The sequence below is a fragment of the Carex rostrata genome, chromosome 7 (genome assembly GCF_964058835.1).
Source record: "Carex rostrata chromosome 7, lpCarRost1.2, whole genome shotgun sequence".
NCBI lineage: Eukaryota > Viridiplantae > Streptophyta > Magnoliopsida > Poales > Cyperaceae > Carex > Carex rostrata.
Genome location: NC_135924.1, coordinates 2,725,305 through 2,750,218, shown reverse-complemented (window position 1 = coordinate 2,750,218; position 24,914 = coordinate 2,725,305). Strand labels below are relative to the sequence as shown.

General features: G+C 30.4%; 2 protein-coding genes across 3 annotated transcripts in view; both read right to left on the bottom strand.

Moving 5' to 3' along the window:
* Nucleotides 1-209: 209 nt before the first annotated feature.
* The window catches only part of LOC144557616 (putative laccase-9), a 96,843-nt gene continuing 72,138 nt past the window's right edge, over nt 210-24,914 (bottom strand). For both annotated transcript variants that reach the window (XM_078306216.1, XM_078306217.1), the window contains exon 6: nt 210-236. The gene's annotated coding sequence lies outside the window, so the exon portion shown is untranslated. The remainder of the gene's footprint in view (nt 237-24,914) is intronic.
* LOC144557617 (putative laccase-9) lies at nt 286-3,689 on the bottom strand. The gene is made up of 5 exons (XM_078306218.1): nt 3,418-3,689; nt 2,358-2,512; nt 1,873-2,246; nt 736-1,704; nt 286-522 (listed from the first exon to the last, which is right to left on the bottom strand). Exons 1-5 carry the CDS (start codon nt 3,523-3,525, stop codon nt 392-394), a joined length of 1,737 nt encoding a protein of 578 aa, XP_078162344.1. The 5' UTR covers nt 3,526-3,689; the 3' UTR covers nt 286-391.

Sequence of the window (24,914 nt, the reverse complement as noted above, 5' to 3'; positions counted from 1 at the left end):
TTTTTGAATTTGGTAAATTCAGGATTTTGTGGTAAGCTCAAAACTCTGAGGGTGCATTTCTCCACTTAATTGGGAGCACAAGTAAAAGAAACTCAAGTGACAATAAACTCTACTTAATTTCTAATTCTTTTTTTGTTACAATTCTTAACACCTCCTATAATTAAATCTTGCATCTCCCAGTTCTCCAATCCAGCTTATACTCTACTGTCGTTTCCATATTCTCTATCTTTATTCATCTGTTTATCCATTTACAAATGTATAACAAGTTAAAATCCAACCATAATCTTAACGACGAAAATATATTTCAAAATTATTTGTTTTATTAATATACAATAAATTAACCAGTGCAAACTCACCGTTGGAAAAAAAATAATACAATGCTTGAGTAAAATCAGCAAGGTGGCTTGTCAGCAGGGGGAGGCAGCATTTTTGCCTCTGTACTATTACCATTCTTTGTTATAAACACAGTATCCATTCCCCATATTGCGTGTGTTTCATAGTGACAGTGCATGAACCAAACACCTAATTTAATTGCAAAACCAAAATATTTTATGATTAGTCTCTGAAAAACACTCAAAACAACAATTTGGAACAATAACTAATCTACTATTTGATTAATTTTGCTGATCTACTTAATTTGTAGTTGTGTAACACCTTTGATTGTCAAAACTAAATAAATAAAAAAATTAGATAATTTGATATTTATAAGAAAAAAAGGAAAAAGAACAAACTCACCTGGATTAGCTGCCCTAAAGCGGATAGTTGCCCAACCTTTCATCGGCACACCCAAAGTGTTCTGATATGGTGGATCAACCAAGTTGTAACTCAGGGGATCTGTTGTGTTGTCGAAGTTGCCGGTTCCTCTTCCAAGGACATAGAAGCTGTGGCCGTGCAAGTGTATTGGATGGGTAACCTGCCCGTCTCCTAAGTTAGTGCCCTGAAACACAATCTCCACGGTTGTGTTATACTCGAGCACTTTCACTTTTGTCGATTTATCAACAAATTTTGCATTCTCTTGATATTCAGCATCAGTAAAATTGAAGAAGAGCGGTGGTTGGTCGGGGAAGTCAGTGGTGTACACACCGGCAATAGAATTATAATATGCATCTAGCACAGAAATTTTTGGGTCTTGGAAACTAGCATTGTTCATACTAGCAGCAAATCTAGTACCGTTTGGAGCACCACATGAGTTGTTAGGGCACAATTGTTCATTCGAAGATATTGTGATATACATTTTGACATTGGCAGCCTGGGTAATGACAGCTGGGTCATCTGAGCTGGTCAGCGAGCGAAGACCCCTAGTGAACGCATCTGACGCTTTAGTGTCATTGTGCTTTGGTAAGGATGTGTAAACTGGTTTTATTGATGGCGAGAAATGATTAGTTTTGTATTCTAAAATAGCTGTAGCTTCATTCCAATCTCTAGCGGCATTAGAACTTCCATCAAAGTATATAGACGAGATGATGTAATAACGGACTGGGGCAGAAGAGTTTTTCAATTGATTGGCATGTAAGAGGAGGTCCATCGTTTGGCCCGGGGTGATCATGATAAATTTATTCACGTAAGGCTTCGTATAGCTGGCGTCGGTTCCAACCACCGTTACATTGTGACCAGAAACCCCAAAAAGGTATGCATTTTCCATTGCTGCATTTATTACACGGAGGAGGTACGTTTTGCCTTGATTGACTTGTACCTTAAACGTTTCTGCAACAAAAATTAAAGAAATATACACGTAGTTAGATTACATTATATTTGAAAAAAATAATAAATTTGGTTTCTACTTGTGTTTAAATTGATGAAGTAACAAACTTTGTCCAACAGAATCTCCATCTTATGAAGCATTAACAACTTGCATTATAAACAATAAATTACCATTTGCTGAGCATCGAAGGAAGTCACCAGGTTGTCCATTGATGGTGTTGGTATCAGACTCCTGGAATAGATTGCCTGTCTTCATTGCAGTTTGGTACACATCAGTTATGTTTTTGTTCCACCATTCTCCTAGAATCAACGTGAATTCTTTATGGGGTTTGGGGAAGGGGAAGGTGGTTCCGAGCTTCGGATGAATAACAATAGCACCGTGAACAGTAGCACGATCAAATTCGCTATGTGCGTGCCACCAGAGCGTGCCTTCTTCGGTTGTAAATTGGATCCGTTGTGTGTAGTTGGCTCTTGGCTGGATAGGGCACTGTGTAATATATTCCGGTCCATCTGACCATGGGTCCCTCGGCTGGTTTACGCCATGCCTATAGAAATTAGATGAATACTTGTAATTAGTCTTGCATGTATTGAAATAATTCTTTAATTAATAGTGCAAATAACAAATTCTTTATGTATGTACTATGTTTGTATAGTACCAATGGAGGGTGATGTTCTTGTTCCCTCTGTTGATGACCTTGACATAGACTGTGTCACCTTTGCGCGCAGAGATAGTGGGTCCCGGATATGATCCATTGACAGTTAGAATACTCTTTGTATTATTGCAGAGGCGGGTGTAGATAGCTTCTTGAATCTGTTTAAGCGAAAAAGACAAAAAAAAAAGTAAATATATATAAAATTTATATTATATGTTTAATCTATATTAAAATGTGCTTGGAGACAAAATTTTATATTTTTTGAAATTTTTTTACTATTTATTAAGATGATTTGAAAATCGCTGTTTTTATTAAAATTCTGCATCATAAAAAAACAGCGATTTTCAAACCATCTTAATAAATAGTAAAAAAATTCTAAAAAATATAAAATTTTGTCTCCAAGCACATTTTAATATAGATTAAACATCTAACGGTTTGGATCAGCCATTTGAAGTTCAGAAATCGGAGAACCGAGTCATTTGTTCCTGAGTCCAGGAACAAACGATTTGAGTTTAGCCATTCTCTCTCTCTCTCTCTCTCTCTCTATATATATATATATATAGAGAGAGAGAGAGAGAGAGATGGGCTACGGTACATTGCAATATATAGTCATTTTTCTATATTGGATTATAAATCACATCATTCAAAATCCAAACTATTTATCTTGTTGTTCATATTAATGTGTTTGGAGACCAAATTTTATATTTTTTGAAATATTTTTACTATTTTTTTAAATTTATTGAAAATTGTTGTTTTCAGACAAATCTGAATCATAAAAAAACAACAATTTTCATGTAAAATATGATCTCCATGTAAATTTTCATATAAAGATTATATTATAAGCAGTTCGTTAGACTTTACAAACGAAAATATGGATGAATAGTAAGGACCAATCCGCACTTTGTATATTAAAGTCTAAGGTAAAGTTTATATATAATTAATGGAACCTACTCTCAACATTCACGTGATGAGCTCATGAGTAGGATTGTCCTTTTGGAAATTGAAAAGTTGCCTTTTGATAAAAGGCAAGCGGATTATAAAATTTAGAAGAGAAATCACTTACAACAAAGGTATGGTGATGAACCTTGGCCCCGCAGGGAATGGAGAAGAAACAACATAGTATTAGACCGACGACTATTGGCCATAACGAGAAAAGCTTACTAAAAGACATGGTACTTGAAAATTTAAAATAATCCAAAAGCAATATTGCTCAATATTTTGTTGGCTTGTTTCCTTCCTCGGAGGAGACTGTTAGAGCAGTAATCATGTATTAATCTGGTTTTGTGAGCTTTGGAGAACATGCATTGATGGTTTTTATAGGAAAATTTTATTTTATTTTTTGAAGATGAAGAATAGGTCAAGCCTCTATTTTTAAATATAGGAAAACAAATATAACCCGTTTTTTCAATTGTTCCAAAAACATTACTATCAAGTGTGGTGGCGCACTGGTAGGGTGTGAACGGATCGGATACTGATGTGATAGTGGTAAAGCCATATTTGTATATATATTTATTTTTCAGATATGGATACATATTGGATATTTCACATCCGTATCTGTATTTATTTTTCGGATACGGATACGGATACATATTGGATATTACATGAATACGAATACTGATGCATATATTAATTGGATACGGATGCAGATCAAATATTACATGAATTAATACGAATACGAATATGTATGTAGTTCGGATATTTAATATGAATTCCTAATTTATTTTTTATTTTTTGCAAGGAATAATCTATATATTGAAGCTGACTAGCTAGGTCAAGAAGATCAAGGCCTTGCACTTGATCAGAATAGTAGGAAGGGTGTTGGAAGCAGGGATTTTATTGTTTAGACAAAAATATCCAATCTGAACCACCAAGCCTACATGTATATTTAATATAAAATATCCAATCTTGTTGGTTCTTGTACCATATTTGTTTATTTTCTTCTTTTTTTAAGTAAAGGTTGGAAATCAAGCTATCCAACTATATATGTATCATACTTGGTCTAGAATACTAGAAGGAATAGTCTAAAATACTAAAAGGAAAACAATGAAAAAGAATACTTAGACAAAATAATCTTGTTGGCTCTTGTACCATATTTGTCTAGAATACTAGAAGGAATGGTTTTCTTGCATCATATTTTGTCACTGGTTTGCAAGAGCAACTACGACTTTTAATCTATTTGGTGGATTCACAAGCTCTATGGGAGAACAAGTCAAAGAAATGGGAGCGGAAATTGGGATTGAGAAAACAAATCGCGTGTGAATTCTTATGGATAAACAGATATCCGAAAACTTTAAATATACAGATTTGAATAATTATTTGTATATGTATCTGATTTTAAAATTGAAACCGTATCCGCATCCGCTTAAATTATAGCTGTATCTGAATTACTATTCGCAAACTATTTGTATTTGAATATCCGAATCTGCAATAATATAGATATGCATCTAATACTGGACAGATAATATCCGATCCACGGTTCCGATCCACGGTTTGGTTCCCTACCCACTGGCCATTGACTGTTAATTTTACAACTATATTTTATGTACACCTACTTGAGGATTTTTTTTTTTATATTGTAATAAATAAAATGCAACAGCTGTACGAGTATGACTATGGACTCAAAATTTTATATACTCTTTTCCTTGCAAATATGGATCATAATGATTAGTGTAAAGGTGTGTATATAAAGCAACCTTTTGTCTTTTTTTGAAAGCCTGATAGAGGGTATCAGATGGATAAAGCAACCTTTTGTCAACCTTGAAAAAAAGCAACGTCCTTTAATTGCCTGCGAAAATATGGTCATAATTAAGACCACGACTTCTGACTTGTGAGTAATTAATGTTTATTTTATTGGTAACGGTGCGTCGTACATGACAATTATATTACCTCACCATTGAAATAATGTCTTTTTTCCATCTCCGTTCTTACATAAATATTCTGATTTGTCAACTGTTGTCATTAAAAGATAAAATTTCATAATAAATATAAACCTTCCAATTAATTAGTCGACTATTTTTTATTATAGATATTCTTTTTATGTACTCGTCACACATACTGGATACACGATTTTCTAATTGGTTATGATTTTTTTTCTAATTTTTAAATATCATTTCAAGAAACTTTAGATTGGTTGATAATTATTTGACCATATCTTCATTTATTTTCATTTTTTATATCATTTAAAAAATATAATTTGTCATTTAAACAAATAGTATAGATGGAGATGAAAAGGGAAGGGATTGGAGATGAGGGAAAAAAAAGGACCTCCGCATGTGGAAAAGAAACTCTCTAATTTTCCACACGTGGGAGAGATAAAATCCTTTCTAATTTTCCGGAATATCAAAAGATAAATGTGATATCTTAAATGATATAGACTACATAGAGAGAGAAGAGAGATGTTTTTATAGAGTTGAACAAAATTAAGAAATAGGATCAAATAACGAAGTCCATTACTATATATTTACATATTAGAGTTGAACAAAATTAAGAATTAGGATCAAATAAGGAAGTCCATTACTAATTACATGTTATAAGACTAATAAATCAGATTCCAATTAATAAATAGCAAAAGAAATAATAAAATTAACAAAATAGTCAAGTTATTATACTCTAATATGAGCAAATTAGGTTTTACAAAAAGCATCCTCTATCGGTACTAAACATACAAGCGGTAGAAGAAGCGCTGCTCACATCCATTGATATGGTACCTTACTGATAGTAATTGTAAAATTCTTTCTATCCACGGGCGGATCTATACTTATCCGTACGGGCGTTAAGCCACCCTATGATTTTTAAATTTTAATTTTGTATATTGAAATTTGATTGAATTTTATTTTTTTAGAACTTTTTATATAGCCTAGTCCTCTCATAAAATATTACATGTCTACTTGTAATCTAGTGATTTTAGCTTACTTTGTGGTTGTGGAAAGCTTGGGTTCAATTTCCACCAATAATATATTGTTCATTTTAATTTTAGCAACTCCTATCATGAATTTTTAGTTTCGCCCCCACTTCTATCGGTATGGTACTCTTACTCATAGAAATTGTAAAATTCCTTCTATTGTTAATGGGTTCTCTACTAATAGAATAATGTTTATATTCTATCGGCATATAGCCGACTTAACGAGATTTCCATCGTGTTGATCTCTACCTGTAGGGAATTCGTGATCAGATTCAGTTTTTATCTGATAGCAGTCTGCAGTTCTGTAGTAGTGTACACAGAGAAGAAAGGAAGAGAAAATGAACTTGGTATTGGATTGACTTAGATAATTTGATCTGAAAAATCAAAGGGATGTGTATAAAAATTTGATTCAAAGAGATAGACATGAAGTAGGTTTTTACTTAATTTATTGGAGATTTTTATTATGTTGTTTGAATTGGACGATAGAGTAATTGAATGAGTTTGAAAACGAAAAATGAAAAATTACGCGGTGAATTGAGAGGAGGTCCATTGGCCTGGTTGACTAAATCATATTTTAGGTTTGACTGAATATGCATGGTCAATTAGTTCTCTATCATACTTGTTTTAGTGGTTACTTTTGTGTCATACGATGAATGGGACATATATACCAATAAAATATTGCTTTTAGATTTTAACATTAATTTATATATTAATCTTGTTTTCTCTTTGAAATAGTCATTAGGAGAGGCTAGTAACTTTCTATATATTTTTTCTCATGAAGATATGGGTATTATTTTCAAAAATATTAAAATTAGTTATAAGCTAATTGCATCTAATTGTTTGTCATCTCCAAGCATCATGTAGTGCAAAATTGTCAATCAAAATTTCTCAAGATTATATATTTGATCTTAAGAAATCTAACTGAAAATAAATATTTGTAGTTTTTTTTTTCAATCTTTAAATTAGTTTACTTTTCTATGATTTATATGATTTAGATACCTACAATTATAAATGTCTATTGATGAAACACTATTTAAAATTTTCAAAATGATATTATATAGTTTTGTGCTTAATTTGTATCTAAATTAAACCTTTCTTTAATAAAAATTAAGATTATTTATATGGAAGGGTTGACATATTTTAAAATAAGCGGTTGCACTGAACAACTTTTTTTTTTTTTATGATAGTTGTTCTTGTAAGATTTTATTAATAAAAAATTATATGTTCACTACATGCACTAAGAAATATATATAAAATATTGTAACATGTACATTATTCATGTAATAGGCCTTTAATACTGTCACTTGATATTTATCCAGATAGAAATGTTTAAATTTTGGGCATGGTTCGATCAGTATTCTGTTTATCTAGCTCCTAAACCAAAATAGAAAAAAAAGCTTAAGGACTTACCTTTATTTCCACTTGACTAATTTGTAGCCGAATTTTTATTAATAACATTAAAAGATAATAAATTAAAGAAAATGACATTAGTTTTTGAAAAAATCTAGAACCAATATTTCTGCTAGATTATTCAGCAAAATACATAGTCAATTCTGTTGAATTGTATGGACCTTATATTACTGGATTATTCGTGGAACAGTCAAATTTTATAATTTTCATATTAAAATAAAGTCCAGGTAATTGAGCGAAAATTTTATATTATAATATAAAAAAAATAAACTTGTTGAAGTAGTCAATGTATAAACATGTTCAAACATCACTATAAAAAACTGACACTTTTCGCGACAGAGTACCGTTATAAACATGTTTTTTTCTATTAGTGATGATACTTTCTGCAACAGAGTACCATCATAAATGTATTGTTTCTCTCGTGAAAAGTGCCTCTCTTATTGTTATGCATTCATTTCAAAGGCTGAAATGAAACTTCAACCAAAAAATTTATTAGAAAATGTAATATTTGACATTTAAGTCAAACACTCAACTCAAATTTTGTTTGTTTCCGCTGTATTCAAACTACAAGAATGATGTATTCAAACTACAAAATCGTTGGTATACCGGCAGATATTGTAATATTATTAGTATTCAATTCAACCAGTGGAAATGTAATATTTTAATTAAAGGTTTAAATAGCGTTTTTCACAGCATAACGAAACGGCTAAAAGAACAGCGTTATGTCTATATAGCGCTGCTATAGTGCGAATAGGACGCTATAGCGCTGATAGCGCCATAGTTTTTATGGCCCGAAAAAGCAATAGTAGCGCGAACCTTGATTTTAATATCAAAATATTTTTTTTGATAGTTATGTTAGATAATTGAATAGATAATTCATTGATCAATTTATGAAGACAAATAATTCATTTTTATTGAGTTTTGCGCACACACAAACATATCGTATTGTTTTAATTTGGTAAATTGAGGATTTTGTGGTACGCTCAAAACTATAAGGGTGCGATTACATCATCAAGAATAGTATAGGGTTAACACTGATTTTAAATTGGTGACTATTTTTTTTTACTATTTTACGTTTGAATTGCCCTAAGAATAGAATTATTTCTAGATCACTCATCTTGGTAACCCATCAAAATGATTGAATAGCGTCACCCTGAAGGACTTGTGGTTAAAATATCTCTTCTAGGAGGTGATTAATTATCTTGGCCCAATTACTTGAGTTCATGAATCTTGTACAATATTTTAGTAAATCAACTAAAGTTAATTCCCACAAGCTGGTAGCACAAACTCTACTTAATTTAGTTATCACAATGTTCAACATTCAACATAAACAATATACAGAAGACAATATTCAACATATATATCCATAATTCAAAAAATACTCCACAAATATAATTCAATATTAAAAGAACCACCCATCTTATTTATTATTGGTTGCAGCTTATACTGTTGTTGTTGTTTATCCATTACAAATGTAACAAATTAAATCCATCTAACCATAATATATTCTCTATGAAGATATAATAAATTAATTAGTGTAAACGCAACTTTGAAAATAAAATAATAATACAATATACTTGAGTAACATCAACAAGGATGCTTGTCGGCAGGGGGAGGCAATATTTTTGCCTCTGCACTATTACCATTCTTTGTTATAAACACAACATCCATTTCCCATATTGTGTGTGTTTCTAAGTGACAGTGCATGAACCAAACTCCTAAGTTATTTGCAAAATCAAAATATGCTGAGAATTAGTGTCTCAAAAATACTCAAAACAACAATTTGTAAAAAGTAATTAATCTACTATGTGATTAATTTTGCCGAGCTCGCTACTTAGTTCGGATCAACTATCTAATCAAATATTGCTAAACATGCCTTTATTCTCATTGTAATTGTGTAACACCTTTGATTTTAAATAGTTTGGATCAACTATCTAATCAAAAATTGCTAAACACTAGGTGCTTGTTATTGTTTGTTAATGATTAAGTGGATGTCATGTTGTTGTCTTATTTGTGAAGTTTTAGGTATGTTGCTAGTGTACTGAAGGTAAGTGCACAAATGAGTATGTTAGAAGTAATTGAGTATGTTGGTGAAAAGGAGCCTGGTATTGGATTGACTTTGATAATTTCATCAGAAAAATCAAAGGGATGTGTAGAAAAAATTGATTCAAAGAGATAGACATGAAGTAGGTTTTTACTTGATTCGAGATTTTTATTATTTTGTTTTGAATTGGGCTATAGAGTAATTGGATGAGTTTGAAAAGAAAAAATGAAAAATTATGCGCTCAATTGAGATATGGTCTATTGGCCTGGTTGACTAAACCATATTTTAGGTTTGACTGAATATGCATGATGAATTAGCTCTCTATCATACTTGTTTTAGTGGTTACTTTTGTCATACTGCATGATGCCAGTGAATGTGACATATATACCGATAAAATATTGCTTTTAGATTTTAACGTTAATTTATTAATCTTTTTTCTCTTTTAAGTAATCATTAGGAGAGGCTATTAACTTTCTATATATTTTTTCTCAATAAGATATGGGTATTATTTGCAAAAGTATTAAAATTAGTTATATGCTCATTGCATCTAATTGTTTGTAATGTCCAAGCATACTATTTAAAATTTTCAAAATGTTATTATATAGTTTTGTGCTTAATTTGTATCTAAATTAAACCTTTCTTTAATAAAAATTAAGATTATTTATATGAAAGGGTTGACATATTTTAAATAAGCGGTTGTACTGCTGGACAACTTTTTTTTTATGATAGTTGATCTTGTAGGATTTTATTAATAAAAAATTATATGTTCACTACATGCACTAAGAAATATATATAAAATATTGTAACATGTACATGATTCATGTAATAGGCCTTTAATACTGTCACTTGATTTATCCAGATAGAACTGTTTAAATTTTGGGCATGCTTCAGTCTGTTTATCTAGCTCCTAAACCAAAATAGAAAAAAAAAACCTTAAGAACTTACCGTTATTTCCACTTGACTAATTTGTAGCCAAATTTGTATTAATAACATTAAAAGATAGTAAATTAATGAAAATGACATTATTAGTTTTTGAAAAATTCTAGAAGCAATATTTCTGCTAGATTATTCCGCAAAATACATAGTCAATTCTGTTGAATTGTATGCATCATATATTGCTGGATTCGTGGAACAGTCAAATTTTATAATTTTCATATTAAAATAACATTCGGTCCAGGTAATTGAGAGGAAATTTTATATTATAATATTAAAAAAAATAAACTTGTTGAAGTACTCAATGTATGTTGGTTTCCTATTAAATACTAACAGCATATTTAAACATTCAATTCAAAGGCTGAAATGGAACTTCAACCAAAAAAATTATAAGAAAATATAAAATTTTACATTTAATTCAATAATAATTCAACTCAACTTTGTTTGTTTCCTATTAAAATATTATAATATTTGACATTTAATTCAAACATTCAACTCAAATTTTGTCGGCGGAATCGTATTTTTTCTATTAGCAACAGTAGAATCCGCGAGGGCATACCGATAGATATTGTAATATTATTAGTATTCAATTCAACATGTGGAAATGTAATATTTTAATTAAAGGTTTAAATAGCGTTTTCGCATCATAACGAAACGGCTAAAAGAACGGTGTTATGTCTATATAGCGTTGCTATAGTGCGAATAGGACGCTATAGCACTGATAGCGTCATAGTTTTTATGGCCCGAAAACGCAATAGCACGCTATTTAGAACCTTGATTTTAATATCAAATAATTTTTTAGATAGTTATGATCAAGGTTCTAAATAGCGATTATAGCGGCATAGCGGGGAGACCCAAAAAAAAAGCTATTGCGAATAGCGTAGCTATAGCGGAAGCTATCATACATAGCGATTTTCCCTTTTCAAACTTTATATTCTATATTTCTACTAATTATCAACATAATTAATATTAGAGAATTGATGTAACAACTAATCTAAGTCTATACTTTTTATCAATTACGCAAATAAGAAGGAAAAAAATCTAAAAAGTAACATTATTTAATAGTTTATACTTCATGGTATTACATATTATAATAGACAAAGAGCAATTAATTTTATAAGGTAAATAAAGTCAATATACATATTTAAACATTTTATAATTATAATAATAATCAAAATCAGCTTTCAATTGAAACGAACGATAATAATTTTACAAATGAATATTATAAAAAGAGTAATCAAAATGAAGAATTAGTATTTGAATATTTCTCGATATAGAATGATAGAATAAATCACAAATAAAAATAGAAGCATATAGTTTGGTTTAGTATACTTATCGTAGAAGACCATGTAGCATTAGAAATAAGAATAGAAGTACATAAGTCCATATAAATTGCAAAAAAAAAAATCATGTAGCATAGCGGTAGCTATAGCGGGTCTCATATAGCGGTAGCTATAGCGGGTCTCATATAGCGGTAATAGCGGTCAGCTATTATAGCTATAGCGGTTGTAGCTGAGTTAGCGCAATTTTATCTCATAGCTTAGCGTTTATGGTCCGGAAAAGCTATAGCTAGCTATTTAGAACCCTGGTTATGATTGATAATTGAACAGATAATTCATTCATCAATTTATGAAGACAAATAATTCCTTTTTATTGAGTTTTGCGCACACACAAACATATCATATTTTTTGAATTTGGTAAATTGAGGATTTTGTGGTACGCTCAAAACTCTAAAGATGTGTTTACATCATCAAGAATAGTATAAGGTTAGTACTGGTTTTGAGTTGGTGACTATTTTTTTTAACTATTCTACGCTTCAATCGTCCTAAGAATAGAACTATTTCTGGAGTTACCACTAATCTTGCTAAGCCATTAAAATGATGGAATACTTGTGGTTCAAATATCTCTTCTAAGAGGTTATTAATTATCTTGGCCCAATTACTTGAGTTCCTTTTTGGGCCTAGAAATAATTCACCAATGGATCTTGTACAATATATTTTAGTAATAAATCAACTAATTAAGTTAATTCCCACAAGCTGGTAGTACAAACTCTACTTAATTCATTTATCACAATGTTCAACATTCAACATAAACATTATACATCAGACAATATTCAACATTCAACATATATATCCATAATTCAAAAATTATTCCACAAATATAATTCAATATTAAAAGAACCACCCATCTTATTAATTATTGGTTGCAGCTTATACTGTTGCTGTCGTTTATCCATTACAAATGTAACAAATTAAATCCAACCAACCATAATATTCTCTATGAAGATATAATAAATTAATTAGTGTAAACTCAACTTTGAAAATAAAATAATAATACAATATGCTTGAGTAAAATCAACAAGGAGGTTTGTCGGCTGGGGGAGGCAATATTTTTGCCTCTGCACTATTACCATTCTTTGTTATAAACACAACATCCATTTTCCATAGTCTGTGTGTTTCTAAGTGACAGTGCATGAACTAAACTCCTAATTTATTTGCAAAATCAAAATGTGTTGAGAATTAATTAGTGTCTGAAAAATGCTCAAAACAACAATTTGTAACAAGTAATTAATCTACTATGTGATTAATTTTGCGGAGCTAGCTACTTAATTAGTTCGGATCAACTATCTAATCAAAGAGTGAGTCTATGGTACTATGCATATTACGATTTGGCACCGTACTACGGCTCTATATTCGAGTTTTTAAATCCTAATGGTCGATCCGAACCGTTTATCTTGTTCTCCATATTAATATGTGTTTGGAGAGCAAATTTTACATTTTTTAAAAAAAACTTTACTATTTTTTTAGATATTTAGAAAATCACTTGATCTGAAAATTCTGGACCATCCAAAAACAATGATTTTCAATAAATTTAAAAAAATAGTAAAAAATTTCAAAAAATATAAAATTTGGTCTCCAAACACATATTAATATGGAGAACAAGATGAACGGTTCGGATCGACCGTTAGGATTTGAAAACTCGAATATAGAGCCGTAACACGGTGCCAAATCATAATATGCATAGTACCATAGACTCACTCCTAATCAAATATTGCTAAACATGCCTTTATTCTCATTGTAATTGTGTGACACCTTTGATTTTAATTAGTTTGGATCAACTATATAATCAAAAATTGCTAAACACTAGGTGCTTGTTATTGTTTGTTAATGATTAAGTGGATGTCATGTTGTTGTGTTATTTGTGAAGTTTTAGGTATGTTGATAGTGTTCTGAAGGTAAGTGCACAAATGAGTATGTTAGAAGTAATTGATGACATTGTAGGCACTGCATGTTAATTCATCGTCACACAAGTATTTAACTTTATTGTGCAAGTATTTATATCTATACTTGTAAATATTTATATTCTCAAATTGTGGATCCCGCATCTCCGCATCAACCTTTCTCAATCGTCTCTGCGTCAATCTTTATCTAACAAAAATAGTTGACCACAGAGGTATAAATACTTCAGTGCATAGGTATAAATATTTGTAATACTTGATATTAATAATTTATATTTTTAAATCGTGGATCCCACATCAAGCTTCCCCAATTGTTCCTGCGTCAACCGTTATCTAACAAAAATAATTGACCACATAGGTATAAATACTTGTAATACTTGATATTAATACTTTTAAATTTCAGCAGTGTCATATGTGTAAAATACTAGGTATAAATATTTAAATGACAAGGTATAAATACTTGTATGATGACGAGCTCGAAAGTATGTTATCATGGATCTCATTTAAAAGATAAAATTGTATAGAAATATGAACGATATTGAACAATTATCAGGGCGAGGTATAAATACTTGATAATGACGATGTAATTTTATATTTGCAAAATTTCTTATAGATCGTGATAAATATGAACGATATTGAACAAAGAAAATTGGGAGGTAATAGAGAGATGAGAGTGGGGGACAATTATCAAGGCCCATTAATTAAAGGTTAGGCTAAACTCGTAAATAAATTATAAACTTCAAACAACGAAAATTTGTACAATTATTAATGTAAATTCTGTTGATTTTTGTTAAATAATTGGAATGCCGAGTTTCGTTTAATCGGTGACTAAATTAAAGTTGAGAAGTTTGGAAGTAATCTGACCGTTCGATTAATTTGCATCAAATAAAAAATTTAATCTAAGTAAATAAATAAATGAAGCTTTATAAAGAAATGTTACTAATTTATAAATAAGGTATAACTTAATATCAACTAATATTCGTTCGAAATCTAAAACGAAAGATTCGGATCCTGACTTATTACGAATTATTGGTTTCATTTAATCATAGAATCTAAATTTTGAACCAGGAATTAATTATTCCGTATGATGCAACCAACACGAATTATTCAAATACTCTCAGCACGAATTTTAAAGTCTTTTTTTTATTTTTGGAGAAACTTGGAATATAAACCCATTTGAATTTTGGGTTGGGATCCGCACATCCATCCTCTCCTGTTCGCGCAAGACAGGGGCTTCCCCCCTCTCTTCTCTTCCGTCACTGAGGCGACGACCCCACAAACCCCCTCTCTGACTGACTCCCGGACCCCACCCCGTGCTCTCTCTCCGTTTCTTTCCTCTCCAGGAGAAGAAGGATCTGGGTTTTTAATTTCCCCTGTTGCCTCTCTAATTCGTATCCTCTGAGATATCTCAAACTTTGCGTGACTTTATGAAATATCCCAACCGTTTAAATACGTTCTACACGAATCTCAAAACACACATAATACTGACCCTACATCACCCCCGAATAGGCACTGGACACGTGGGTCACGCAAAAGTTGAGATATCTCAGAGGATACGCACTCAATAATCACCCTTTGCGTCTTTGGCTCTTTGCTTTGCTGCCTTGAGAGACATAGTCTCTGCTGTTCCATTGGAAGTACAACTTGTACTGTACAATGGTTGGTAACCCGTTTCCTATTTTTACCTCTTGTTTGCTCCTGTGGCTTGCTACTCTCTTCCTATCAATTTCATTTTTTTTTTTCTCTTGTTACTCTTTCCATCTCCATTTTTCTGTTGGTTTGAGATTTGGGTGCGAACCTTGTTTATTTTCGCTCACTGAGTGTGTTTCTGTGATTTGATTTCTCTCTTGCTCGCTGATTTTGATGCCTTGGTGTGGTTGTGCGCTTCTGATTTTGTGACGGCCGAGAAGCGAGGTGCTTCGCTTTGGTACCGGCCGTGTGAGAAGAGACAATCGATTTCGGTAATAAAATCTTCTATTCTTTATTTATCGGATTTGTCTCTTCGATTCAAATCGATGATGTGATGATCGAAATGTCGTAGAATCGATAGAAATGGTATATATCCAATGCGGGTTGTTGATTTTCCCGATTGGATTAACCTATTTACTTAACCATCTCGAGACTTGTGTGTTCTAGCTTGAATTGTGCCTTTCTTTGTTATGAAAACCTTTGTTCATTTGTTGAATTGATATGGGGCTGTGATGCCTTGAATTGGTTACTGTCATGTTGATTCTGTGTTTTCCGAGTGTTTTACCAGTACTTGAATAAATTTTGTTAGGGGCTGATTTGGTAATATATAAACCCTTATGCGATACATGGATTTAATAGGGACCTATATGTAAAAATTGGGAATTTGAGACAAATGGCTATTGGCTCGGCTGAGAACAAAATAGAAAATTGATTTTTCAAAGTCTAAACTAAGCCGAATAGGATTGGCTCTTAGAATCAACCAAAGAAAATATTAATGAACTAATCAAATAGTTTACTAGAGGGTGCAATTAATTAAATAGGTGTAAAGTTGATAGAATTAAAGTATTTGAAATTAATTTTATTATGATTTAATAAGTAAAATTATTAAATAATTGTGAACGTATTAAAATACCAACACACCTTTTATTGTTAATGGGTTCTCTACTGGTAGAATAATGTTTATATTCTATCGGCATAGAGCCGATAAAACGAAATTGATGATCGATCTTCTATCGTGTTGATCTCTAGTTGCAGGGAATTTGTGATCAGATTCAGTTTTTACCTGATAGCAATCTGCAGTTCTGTATTAGTGCTGAGAGAGAAGAAAATGAAAGAGAAAAGGAGTTTGGTATTGGTTTGACTTGATAAATTGATCTGAAAAAATCAAAGGATGTGTAGAAAAATTTGATTCAAAGACAGAGACATGAAGTAGGTTTTGTTTTATTGGAATTTTTATTATTTTGTTTTGAATTGGGCTATATATACAGTAATCGGATAAGCTTGAAAAGAAAAAAAAAATGAAAAATTGTCCCTCAATTGAGATATTTTAGGTTTGGCTGAATATACAGTAATCATACTTGTTTTAGTGGTTACTCTTGTCATAATGATAAAATATTGCTTTTTGTTTTTCACATTAATTTATTAGAGACTTGTTTTCTCTTGGAAATAATAATTAGGAGAGGCCATTATCTTTCTAACATGACATCATATTAATAAATTTTCTTTCATGAAGATATATATGGGTATTATTTGCAAAAAAGTTTATCATGTCCAAGTAACATAGTATTGTGAATAAGGAGCAAAATTGGCAATCAAAATTTCTCAAGATTATATATTTGATATAACTGAAAATAAATATTTGTAGCTTTCTTTTTAATCTTTGAATTAGTTTACTTTTCTTGATTTAGATACCTACAATATTACATGTCTATTGAAACACTATTTAAAATTTTCAAAATGATATTATATAGTCTTGTTATTTTTATAATCATATTTTTTTTTTCAATTTTAATTATGTCATGTTCTTTTTTTATATTTTTTTTATATAAATGTCATGTTAGTTTAGCTTTCCGCAATTTGTTTATAATTACAATCACCGTTGGTGAATTTCATAAGGATTCCAAGGATGTAAATGACATTGCTTATATTTTTGGTAATGAAATTAATTTGTATCTATATTAAACCTTTCTTTAAATTAAGTTTATTTGAATGAAAGGGTTGACATATTTTAAAAATATTTTAAAATAATCGGTTGCACTTTGCTGAACATTTTTTTTTTTTTTTTTTATGATAGTCGTTCTTGTAGGATTTTATTAATTAAAAAAGTAGTGTAACATACATCATTCATGTAATAGGCCTTTAGTACTAAGCCGATTTATCCAGATATAACTGTTTAAAATTTGAGCATGCTTCAGCCTGTTTATCTAGCTCCTAATCCAAAATAGAAAAAAAAAGTTTCAGAACTTACCTTTATTTCCACTTGACTAATTTGTAGCCGAAATTTTTATTAATAACATTAAAAGATAATAAATTAAAGAAAATGACATTAGTTTTTGAAAAATTCAAGAACCAATATTTCTGCTAGTTTATTCAGCAAAATACATAGTCAATTATGTTGAATTGTATGGACCTTATATTACTAGATTATTCGTGGAACAGTCAAACTTTATAATTTTCATATTAAAATAACATTCAGTCCAGCTAATTGAGCGAAAATTTTATATTATAATATTAAAAAAAGAGATGGGCTACGGTGAGTTGCGAAGTAAAACGCGTTTCTACTTCACGCCGTATTTTTATTTTGAAAGTCCAAACGACCGATCCGAACTGTTAGATGTTTAATCCATATTGAAATGTGCTTGGAGACCAAATTTTATATTTTTTGGATTTTTTTTACTATTTATTAAGCATTTTTTAAAATTGCTGTTTTGCTGTAAACAGTAAAATTTTCTGGACCATCAGATCAGCGACTTTCAAAATTAATTAATAAATAGTAAAAAAATTCCAAAAAAATGTAAATTTTGGTCTCCAACCACATTTCAATATAGAGAAAAAGATGAATGGTTTGGATCGACGTTTTGAACTTTAAAATCGCAAAATATGAGCGTAAAGCAAAATAGTCGCTTTATTTCGTAACTCACCGTAGCCCACCTCTTAAAAAAAATAAACTTGTTGAAGTAGCCAATGTATATATGTTTGTTTCCTATTAAATACTAATACAGCATATTCAAACATTCAATTCAAAGGCTGAAATGGAATTTCAACCAAAACAATTATAAGAAAATATAAAATTAGACATTCAATTCAATCATTCAACTCAACTTTGTTTGTTTCCTATTAAAATATTATAACATTTGACATTTAAGTCAAACACTCAACTCAAATTTTGTTTGTTTCCTCTTTATTCAAACTACTAGAATGATGTATTCAAACTATTATTAGTATTGAATTCAACCACTGGAATTAATGTAATATTTTAATTAAAAGTTTAAATAGCGTGTTTTTCACGTTATAATGAAACGGCTAAAAGAACAGCGTTATGTCTATATAGCGCTGATAGCGTCATAACTTTTATGCCTCGAAAACGTAATAGAGTGCTATTTAGAACCTTGATTTTAATATCAAAATTTTTTTTTATAGTTATGATAGATAATTGAACAGAATTCATTTATCAATTTATGAAGGCAAATAATTCTTTTTTATTGAGCTTTGCGCACACACAAACATATTGTATTTTTCAAGCTTCTAAATAGCGTTTATAGCGGTATAGCGGGGAGACAAAAAAAAAGCTTTAGCGAATAGCAGAGCTATAGCGAAAGCTATTATAAATAGCGTTTTTTTATTTCAAAAATTATATTTTATATTTCTACTAATAGTAAAAATGTCTCATCAAGAAAAAAAAATCAAATTAATTAAGAAGTTCTAATATTCATATTAAACCAATACAAAGTTCAAATTGTCATTCAAAATATCCCTAATTCAAAAACTATCGATATATTTTATATTCAAAATATACCACTATCATATATTAATCTATGATACAAAATTTAATTGATATAGCGGTATAGCCCGCACATGTTCCATTGTATTGATATAGCTTAATAAAGTAAAAAAAAAAAAAAACCAATATAGATATTAAGGCCCATTAAAATTGAAAAATCATGTTTTCAGAAAAAAAAAAATTGCAAAATCATTACCCATATAGCATAGTGGACCGCTATTGCCGCTACGCGCTACGCGCTATAGCGGACCGCTATTACCGCTATAGCGGTCGTAGTTTGATTAGCGCAATTTTAGCCCGTAGCTTAGCTTTCTGGGTCCAAAACCGCTATAGCTAGCTATTTATAAGCTTGGTATTTTTTGAATTTGGTAAATTGAGAATTTTGCAGTACGTTCAAAACTCTGAGGGTGCATTTGGATCGTAAAAAATAGTATAGGGTTAGTACTGTTTTTGAGTTAGTGACTATTTTTTTCTACTATTCTACATTTGAATCGCTCTAAGAATAAAACTATTTCTCGATTTACCGCTGTTCTTGCTAACCCATCAAAATAATTGAATAGCGCTACCCTGAAGGACTTGTGGATCAAATATCTTTTCTAGGAGGTGATTCATTATCTCGGCCCAATTACTTCAGCTCCTTTTTAGGCCTAGAAATAATTCACCAATGGATCTTGTACACTATTTTAGTAAATCAACTAAAGTTAATTCCCTCAAGCTGGTAGTACAAACTCTACTTAATTTAATTATCACAATATTCAACATTCAGCATAAACAATATACAGAAGACAATATTTAACATTCAACATATATATCCATAATTCAACAAATATTCAACAAATATGATTCAATATTAAAACAACCACCCATCTTATTTATTATTGGTTGCAGCTTTACTGTTGCTGTCATTTAAATTAAATCCAACCAACCATAACATTTTCTCTATGAAGATACAATAAATTAATTAGTGCAAACTAACCTTTGAAAATAAAATAATAATACAATGCTTGAGTAAAATAGTAATTAGTGCAATATTTTTGCCTCTGCGCTATTACCATTCTTTTTTATAAACATAACATCCATTCCCCATATTGTGATGAATCTTGGCCCCACATGGAATGGAGAACAAACGACATAGCATTAGACCGATGGCTATTGGCAATAACGAGAAAAGCTTACTAAAAGACATGGTGCTTGGAAATAAAAAAAGTAAATCAAAAGCTATATTGCTCAATATTTTGTTGGGTTGTTTCCTTCCTCGGAGGAGACTGTTAATTAGAGCAGTAATCTTATATTAATTTGGTTTAGTGAGCTTTGGAGAACATGCATATATTAATTGATGGTTTTTATAGGAATATTTTATTTTATTTTTTGAAGACGAAGAATAGGGTCAAGCCTCCATTTTTTAATATAGAAAAAAAAATTAGAATCCTTTTCTTTCAATTTCCAAAAACATTACTATCAAGTGTGTGGCCCACTGGTAGGGTGCAAACGGATCGGATACAGATCTGATAGTGGTAAAACCATATCCATATCTATATTTATTTTTCAGATACAGATATGGATCGGATATTATACGGATATGAATACTAAATCAGATATTAAATGGATATGGATGTGGATCGGATATTACACGGATACAAATATGAATATATGGATATAGTTCGGATATTTAATATGAATTCCTAATTTCTTTTTTTTTACAAGGAATAATCTATGTATTGAAGCTAACTAGGTCGAGAAGATCAAGGCCTTGAACTTGATCAGAATAGTAGAAAGGGTGTTGGAAGCAGGAATTTTATTGTTTAGACAAAAAAAATCCAATCTTGTTGGTTCTTGTATCTGTTATGAATAAATTATTAATGTGGATGTTCATAATTTCTAACATTCAATTTCTACTACCTCCACTACTATTGGAATTCATATCCCACTACTATTAGAATTCATTTTCTCATTTATTCTTGTAATTAATTTAGATGGTTTTTCATTCACAATTTGTGGTCTATAAATAGAGCCTTTGTAATCTTGTATTGTATACATATGAGAAATGTATGAATAAATAGATTGTCATATTTTTCTCTCTATCTTGTTTATTCTTCTTCATACTTGTTTCTTTATTTTATAACAATATCGTATTTGTTTTGTTTATTTTTATTTATTTTTAGTAAATGTTGGAGATCAAGCTATCAAATTATGTATCATACTTGTTCTAGAATACTAAAAGGAAAACAACGAAAAGGAATTCTTAGACAAAAGAATCTTGTTGGCTCTTGTACCATACTTGGTTTAGAATACTAAAAGGAAAACAACGAAAAAGAATCTTGTTGGCTCTTGTACCATACTTGGTTTAGAATACTAAAAGGAAAACAACGAAAAAGAATCTTGTTGGCTCTTGTACCATACTTGGTTTAGAATACTAGGGGTGGTTTTCTTGTAGCATATTTTGTCACTGGTTTGTAAGAGCAACTACGAATTTTAATATATTTGGTGGATTCACAAGCTCCGTGGAAGAAGAAGTCGAAGGAATGGGATCGGAAATTGGGATTGAGAAAAGAAATGTGAATTCTGTCGGATAAATAGATATATGAAAACTTAAAATTAATATACGGATACAGATAATTATCCGTATCAGTATGTGTATCTAATTTTAAAATCAAAACTGTATCCATATCCACTTAAATTGTAGCTGTATCCAAATTCCTATCGTAAATTATTCGTATCCAAATAGCTGAATCTGCAAAAATTGAAATATGGATCCAAATCCAAACAGATAATATTCGATCCGTTTGGTTTCCTACCCACTGGCCATTGGCTGTTAATTTTATAATTATATTTTATGTACACCTACTTGAAGATTTGTTTTTATATATTGTAATAAATAAAATGCATCAGTTGTACGAGTATGACTATGGACTCAGAATTTTATATACCCTTTTCCTTGCAAATATTGATATTAATGATTAGTGTAAAGTTGTGTAAAGAAAGCAACCTTTCGTCTCCGCACACATCATACTTGGAAAATTTAATTGAAAACACGGTCATAAGCCATTACTTATGACTTGTGAGTAATTAATGTTTATTTTATTGGTAGTACGGGAGGTCCCATGTACCTCACCATTGAAATAATGTACCTTTTCGTCTCCATTCTTATATTAATTATGTAAATGTTCTGTCAACAATTGTCATTAAAAGATTAAAATTCATAATGAATATAAACCTTCTAATCAATTATATAGTCTACTATTTTTTTTTTTATAATATACATATTTTTTATTTTATTTTTTTACTTGTAAAAGTCTAAATTTATTTAGATATGTACTCACCACACGTACGAGATACACAATTTTCTAATTGGTAATGATTGTTTTCTAGTTTTTAAATATCATTTCAAGAAACTTTAGATTGGTTGATATATAATTAATTGATTGATCATATCTTCATTTATTTTTTATTTTTGATATCATTTAAAAAAATATAATTTGTCCTTTAAACAAATAGTATAGATTGGAGATATGGAAAAAAAAAAGACCTCTGCATGTGGAAGAGATTTTATTTCCTTTCTAGTTTTCCGGATTAAGAAATATTATCAAATAAGGAAGCCTACACATCTTCTCACATTTTATTTTCTATTTTTTAACAGTAAGGAATGAATAATGAATTATATAGAAAGTTAGGTCAGATAAAAGATATTAGTTGAAGTAACACAATTTTTCAGTTTTATCTTCAAAATTTTCAGTATCACAAGTAAGTTTAAATATCAAATATATATGAAGCATTCAAGGTTTATCAAGTAAAAATTACAATCCAACTTGTTGAAACCGAAATTTTTAGTTTTTCAAATTTATTATTCAATTTTCATGTTTTAATATCTTTCAAGATGATTAATTATATAATTTTCAACAACAGATGATATTACAAGAGCATTTAAATATGCTTTCAAATTTCTTTGGTTATAATAGTTAATTATATTTTTTAGTTATAAAATATAAGAGTAGATCATGAGGCAATGATTTAGATTAATGTTTTCTATTGTAATAGACATCATTCATGTAATGGGAGCACCTAGCTACCCTGTAACAATTCCCCATTCCATCCCCAAGTCATTAACTACTTGAATAACTACTAACTACTTAGGAGACTACTTACTATTTGGAGATCACCCAATATTTGAAAGATTTTACAATTGACACGCAAGTATTCATATATAACACATCAAGTATTAATATCTAAGATATCAAGTATTTGAAAAAAAATCTAGACACATTTTTAGTGGTGGTTTTGTTTTGTCTGTTCAATCTAATCAATATTTTTGATAATTGGTGAGGAATTTTGCAAATCTAAAACCACGAATATTTTATACATAATTTTATCTTTCAAATAAGATCCATGATGACATATTTTCTAGTTGTCCGTTGCACAAATATTCATACCTCATCGAAAAGTATTTATACTCGTCGTGCAAGTGCAAATATAAAAACTGAACATATCACTGATCCATCTTTTACACGTCTTTAGAGGTAGTTTTTTTTTTCTCCATTCAATTTAACCAATATTTCGGACGATTTGTGAGAAATTTTGCAAATCTAAAACCACTAATATTTTCTACACAATTTTATCTTTTAAATGAGATACATGATGACATACTTTTGAGTTGTCCGTTGCACAAGTATTCATATCTTGTCACGCAAGTATTCATACCTAAGATGTCAAATATTTATTCATACATGTTGAAGTATTTATATCTAAGACATCAAGTATTCATTCGTATACCTCTATTTTATTTCAAAAAATAAAATAATTTCATTTCTTAGTACGTAGTGGCTTAATTCACCATTAATAAAGTTTTATTTTTTTGCAATTAACTCGCTACTTCATGAGGAAGGATAATATAGACATGAAAGAGATTAATTGCATCCACATATACAAAATTTTTTTGATACGGTCGACAGTGATGGATCTGATCCAGCAGAGGCGTGCTCAAGTATTCATTCATACACATTGAAGTATTCAATCTTGATAGAGACGTGCTTGATTGGGATGAAGTGACGGATGATCTCCGGCATAACGTCCGCTGGAGTGGGAGCAGCAGGCATAGACGGGAAAAACGGAGGTGCAGGCAGAGGTGGGAGAGGGAGGGAGCTTATCGTATTTACCATTTCGAGGTGGGAAGTGGTAGAGAGAGGTAGCTTATCGATGAAAAAACAAAGGCGGAGGCAGAGGTGGAAGAGAAAGATGGAGGCAGAGGTGGGAGAGGGAGGTTGGAGAGAAAGATGAAGGCATGGGGAAGTGGAAGAAGAAGATGGAGGTGGAAGAGGAAGGAAGAAAGATGAAAGAAATAAATGTTATTAGAAATAGTAGTTATTGTTAAAATATAAAGTTAGTTAGTTGGAAAAAGAAATGAGGGATGGATAGGTGGACAAAATTATAATTACTCTAATGTAATAGGCCTTTAGTACTGTCACTGGATTTATCCAAATATAATGGTTTAAATTTTGGGAATACTTCAGTCTGTTTATCTAGCTCCTAAACCAAAATAGGAAAAAAAAGCTTCAGAACTTACCTTTATT